Raw genomic sequence first — 5,920 nt, 5'->3', positions numbered from 1 at the left:
GGGGGGGGGGGTTGGTTTGAATCACCTCATTGCAATTTATTTAATTGCAGCTGTCAAAAATAATCACAGAGGACATTTTCAAGCTGACCCTCATATTCTTTTTTTCAAACATTTTCTTGTTGTTTGTTGTCATGCTGGATTTTAATTCCTCTTTAAATAAATAACAAATTATGGGTTGTTTATTTCTGTTTATGTTTAGTCTAAGATTATTCTACTTCATAAAACATATTTTATTCAGAGTACAAAGACAAAGTTTATTTCAGGTAAAAATATATTTCAAGGATAGATTTAAAATGATATGAACATTCTTTAAGAACAGTTCTGGTGAAGGAAAAACACCACTGTTTTATTTTAATATAGAGTACTGCCATATTTTCAAAGAAAATTAAACTTTAGCAGTCTGATAAAAGTGCTTAGAAAGTTTTTTTGTAAGATAGAATAGTAGGTGAGGTTACAAAAATATCAAAAAACATTCTTGCTTAAAAATGCTAACATGCTTACCTGTATGACAAAAGCACTGTGCCGTTATGCAATAAAGCCTTTGCACTGCAGTGCATGGTCTAAGAAACAGAATTTTTTTTAGCATTTTCAGCATCATTCCCTCCTCTTCCCCACCTTGCTTGCTGTCCCCCAGTTGTAGTTCTGGCAGCTGGTATTTTTAACTGCAGCCAACCTGTGTATTTGGCCTTTTTTCGAAATTCCCCCTTTGTTGGCATAGCTTTGTAACATTCTCTCCACATTCTCACTCAGCCGGAGAGAGGAGTTAGCGATCGGTTCAAGGTAAATAACTCGCACGAATTAAGAAAATAATACATGTGTGGTGTCTGTAATGAGGAGAGAATGAGGTCCAGGGAGAGAAAGTAGAAATTAGTGTCTAAAAGAAATGTGTGACTTTAGTCATGTAGGTGAAAGTTTTTGTGATTGATATCGTAGAAGCGTATTTTTTTATTCACTCATTGTTTTGCAAACATATTACATTTCTGATAATATTTAACTAAAAAAGCTTTGAATTTAAGGTTGAATTTAAACATGTCCTGAATTTATCATAATTTTCTGTCCGTTTGTGGATTCATCTGGTCATCAGGTGATCAGGAAGGGCTGGCTGACAATCAACAACATCGGCATCATGAAGGGGGGAGCCAAAGAGTACTGGTTCGTCCTCACGGCCGAGTCCCTGTCCTGGTACAAGGATGATGAGGTGAGTTTTCTCAGAAAAATGGAACAGAGGAGTTTTTTTATATAACTGACTCAGAAAAGCCAGACTTGGACGCCTTATTCTGACTCACCTTAGGCACAAGAAATGAAGCTGTTTAATTGGTGTCACCAAAAGGCCGCCTCGCCTCCCTGATCTCACTAAAGCAACATAGGTTCAACTATTTAGAGCAGCTGCAGTTCATAAATGTGTTCACTTAGAAAACATGGAGAAACATGAACATATAGAAAGTGGCAGAAAGCTATCAAGAGTTAAGACATTTAATAGAGAAATAGAAATAAAAGGGAAACACTGTTGCCATCAATAAAACCCATGGTCCATGCAACAGTTGAAAACGAAGTCCAAAACGTATTTAAAATGGTAAACTCTGATTGGTCACACCGTCTTTACTTAACAAGTAAATAAAAAGACTCAGGCACTTGAAATATGGGGCAGATTTATACATTTATATTGCACCCAGAGGTCCAAAAATGTCTGTCAAGTCGTGGCACTCAATTAAACATTTATTGGAGTTAATTACAGAGTCTATGATTAATTAATCCCATTTTAATTGAAATCCATACATCAACAAACAGCTTTTTCATAAAAAAAACCTTCTTGCTCCTAAATATTGAATAAATAAACATATGAGCAAAGCAACACATATAGTTAGTATTTTTAATTCATTATTTATGTTATTCAACCATTAATTGGTTGGAAATTATAATCATTAGCTTTGTTTAAAAACCTGAATATTTTATGCAACTTATTTGAAAAAATACTAATTTAGAAGTTTGAAAAGTATTAATCAAAGGACAATATCCTCCAATGAATATGGTAAAAATACTTATGGAAACAAAACATACAATATTGCTTTTCAGATTTGAACATTTTCCAAAAAACATGTCACCTTTAGAAAGTCTGATTTCTAATACTAACAACAGAACGATGACAGTAGAGCTGCGTATAAAGCATTACATGTTAGAGTTAAACAATTGCTATTGAACATGCAACATTTGGTGCAATTAAAGTATATATAACAATGAGGCAGCTTTTATTCTTTTGACCAGTTACTAAAAGAAAAAAATATGTTGCAGTCCCCTTTCCCAGGCTGTTGTTTTGCTTTTTAAATGTGGACTTACCTACTGTATGTCGGATGTGAAGCTCATCTTCTGGTCCCATGTGGGCTGGTGGAGAATTTGTGACATAACTGGACACTGATGTTAGTGTTGCAAACATGCCACATGTGCATCATATTCATGCCGTGTAAGAAGAGAATACAAAGGTTCCCACTCAGGAATTTAGCATGTATGAAAAAATTTGACTTTTTGATGTGCTAAAGTCTATATAATTCCCTATATAAGTCCTGGTCCTTAAATTAATGTCTGTCCTTCAAACAGTGCAGGTAAGTGTCAGGAAAGATCCTGTGAAAGGGAGAGGCATAGGAGCTAGGAAAAGGAGCTAGGAGCTACAATTTTCAGGTATGTGGTTTGAACCAAAATTTGGTCCTAACCAGGCGAAGTTAAAGGGTCCATCGCCATGATAACGAAGTCAGACTCAGAATGAGCAAGCCAGTTTTACAGTTTACAGTTTTTTTCACTTGTTTAAACACAAAAAAGTACTTGAGGCACACTGACCCCTACATGTAACTCGTGCACCAACCCCTTGAACCACTTCTGCTGAACCATAAACACATTTATTGCTCTGTTCCCTAGATGTAGTTCTAAAGCACACTTTGAACACAACTCATCACATAGACAAACACATGTCACAAATTACACATTTAGCAATCAGATTTTGAGCAGTAAAACAATTGAGACCTTCTGTTTTGGTGCAATGGAGGCCAACACGAGTTTGTTTGGTTTTGCTGTTACCACATGTAAAGTTCAGTTTGTTTGTTTTTTGTATCTGTGGTGTCATGTTTAGCTTTGTGATGGTTAGATGTAATTTTTGGAACTGAACTGTTTATAAGATATACTGTCTTTGTGTCTTCTGACTTTGTGAGTATATTACAAATGATTGTAAAAAAAAAAAAAAAAAAAAAGCACATTTCATAATGTATGCAGCAGGTGTAGCGCTGAAGATAGAAAAGTCTTGATTCATCATAGTGTTTTAGACTGAGCTCATCTGTGTTCAAATGTTTTCTGTGCATAAATGCATGGGACAGGAGATTTTGCAATGAAAGTTGATTAACTTCCATGGGAATTCTGAGCCAATTCTCTCATGGCATGTTTGTTAGACTTTACACGGTGTAAATTTAAAAAATTAAAAATCTAAAGCTTATATTTTCTCTTTATTCATGGCCAATGTCATTTTTCATAATGCTGCTATATTTTGTTTAATTTTGTTTCTTTTCTATGCCCCTAATGCCTTACAAGTCAGGCCACTAATGCTTTATCAAGTCTTATAAAGGGCCAGTTGCATCTTTATAGATAAAACCTTCTATTTCATTTAGATCACACCACTCTGGTGGTATAAAAGTACTCCCATTTATTTAGCAGTTTTAGCCACTTTGTAAATTATATTTTTTCCCAGCGTTTCTTTTTTAAAATAAAAAATAAAATGCTGGATATTTTTATGTTATGACCTAAAAAGTTGTTGTGGGAGCTCTGGATTAGGCCCGTAGGCTGTTTGATGTATACTCTGTGTATTTAAATAAATGTTAAAGCTGTGGGCGTGCTTCGGTGACGCAGTGCTTAGTGTGCATGACCCAGGTACGGAGGCCTTAGTCCTTGACATGGTCGACACGTGTTCGAATCCGACCTGTGGTCCTTTGCTGTATGTCTCTTCCCCTCTCTTGTACCCCCTTTTCTGTTAGTCCAATGTTGAAAAAAAGCGAGCCGATGGCCTTAAATTTAACTGTTACTTTTCAGTTAACCTTTTTTATTTGTATTGTTTATGAGTTATCTAATGCTGATCTGACAGCTAAATTACAAAATTCAATAAATAATAATAAAATTCAATTTAATTCAAAAATATTTTATTAATCCCATAGAGAAATGAAATATTTGAAAAAATCAGGATACAGCAGATAAGATGATTCAACTTGTATCATGTCTGATAACCTGAAGTGTATGAAGCGCTCCAAGAAAAATATAAAGCTTCATCCCTTTTTGACACTGAAAATGAGAATTGAGCATTTAGATTTATGTTTGTACAAGTATACAATACAAGCAGTCATTGTTTTTTTTGTTTTCCATTTTGCTTTCTGTTATGTGTCACTAATGAAAATTTGCAAAATCAAAGACCAGAATTTCACATTTAGGTCTTTAAGGTCCGTTTTCCTGCACCTTTTTTAAAGTGTCTAATGCTTCAGCCCACCGGAGTCAAATAATCAAGGACCTGACTGTGTGCTAACGAGGCAATTCAACCATTGCATACAGGTGTGTATGCAGAGACACACCTAAAAGGTGCAAGAAATTGGACCTTTGGGTCTGAAATTGAGGAACCCTGCTATAGAGTTTTAAACAACATGGCAGAGATGTGCTTCTGTAATCTTTATGAGTTATAAGTATGTTTAATTGAGAAAACAGTAACCATTTCATTTGGATGTGATGGTTAATTGTTGAGCATCTGAGCTCTATGGTCTGTTCTCTTTAGATTTATTGGATCTGCTTTGTTAGTTAATGGTCAAAGGGGTGTTTACTGATGGACCCCATGAGTTTAACATTATTACCACATAGCATTTGTCTCCAGGGCTTAGACACAGCCAATGTGAGATGGTTCAAGAAGCCCCGTTTCTAGAGTGCAGACCCCCCAGCCTGTCAGACACCAAAGCTGGCACACACATGTGCATACCAGAGCCCCCTGCACCCTTCTCAATCACACACACAAAGTCACACTCAAGCTGCTTCTAATAAACATTTCAAAGAGCGGGCAGTGCACTAGAAGAGAGCGCTGCAGCCAGGAGTGCCTCTCGTTAGCTGGATAAGCTGCAGGAGTAACAAAGTCCACGTGAAAGCAGGGAAAGTGCTCTGACTAAAGGAGAAGAAACCGAGGATGGTCTCTTTTCTTTTTTATGATTTTTAATGTATTTGATATTTTTATTTGTGAAAACAAAGAAAATTTAATATTTTGGCAAGATAAGTGGAAAAATATTTATACACAGAAGTTTAAAATGATGCGATGTGCATTTATACTTGGCCAATACTTTGCTGAATAATACCAATGGCAACTGCATGTCTTTAAGGAAATGTCAGCACTAGCTTTAAACAACTTCCTCATTGATTTCTCCTACCTTTTGCATTCATAGATAAGTTTTCTTCTAGAAATGTCTCATCTTTTGCTTCCCATCAACCATAAGCACGCATTCCTGACCCAGTCGGGGAAGAAATAAAATGCCCACAGCATGATGCTGCCACTACTGTGGAAATAATCCGTTCAGGCTGACATACAGTTTCCTTGTTGGCAGAATAGTTACATTTTTGTCTCATTTAATTAGAGACCCTTCTCTGTTTCTACATAATTTGTAACAAATGTTAAATTGGTCCCCCTACTTAAAAAATAGCTTGGTCTTCTCCCTCTTCCGTTTTGGTGAAATTCGGAGGAACTTGATTCAAATGAGAGGCTATGCTTTGCAGAATTTCTTCTGTGAAAAATAGTTAATTTAAGTTTTTTGTTACAGTGTAAAAAGTCAGAAAAGTTCTTTCTTTCTTTCTTTCTTTCTTTCTTTCTTTCTTTCTTTCTTTCTTTCTTTCTTTCTTTCTTTCTTTCTTTCTTTCTTTCTTT

At 35.6% G+C, this 5,920-nt stretch overlaps 1 protein-coding gene across 11 annotated transcripts in view; it reads left to right on the top strand.

The window, feature by feature from the left end:
* dnm1 (dynamin 1) overlaps window positions 1-5,920 on the top strand; it is a 61,277-nt gene that overhangs the window by 31,233 nt on the left and 24,124 nt on the right. For 7 of the 11 annotated variants that reach the window (XM_015392377.1, XM_015392361.1, XM_015392369.1 and 4 more), the window contains one exon: window positions 1,085-1,198. In XM_015392377.1, the coding sequence (XP_015247863.1) occupies window positions 1,085-1,198 (114 nt within the window). Of the gene's footprint in view, window positions 1-750; window positions 781-1,084; window positions 1,199-5,920 lie in introns of all 11 variants that reach the window. The other 4 variants (XM_015392327.1, XM_015392336.1, XM_015392345.1 and 1 more) reach the window with 1 other exon arrangement.

The sequence above is a fragment of the Cyprinodon variegatus genome, unplaced genomic scaffold, assembly GCF_000732505.1.
Source record: "Cyprinodon variegatus isolate N-32 unplaced genomic scaffold, C_variegatus-1.0 Scaffold23, whole genome shotgun sequence".
Lineage (NCBI taxonomy): Eukaryota > Metazoa > Chordata > Actinopteri > Cyprinodontiformes > Cyprinodontidae > Cyprinodon > Cyprinodon variegatus.
Note: the sequence above shows the minus strand (reverse complement) of the source record. Positions and strands in the feature narration are given on the sequence as shown.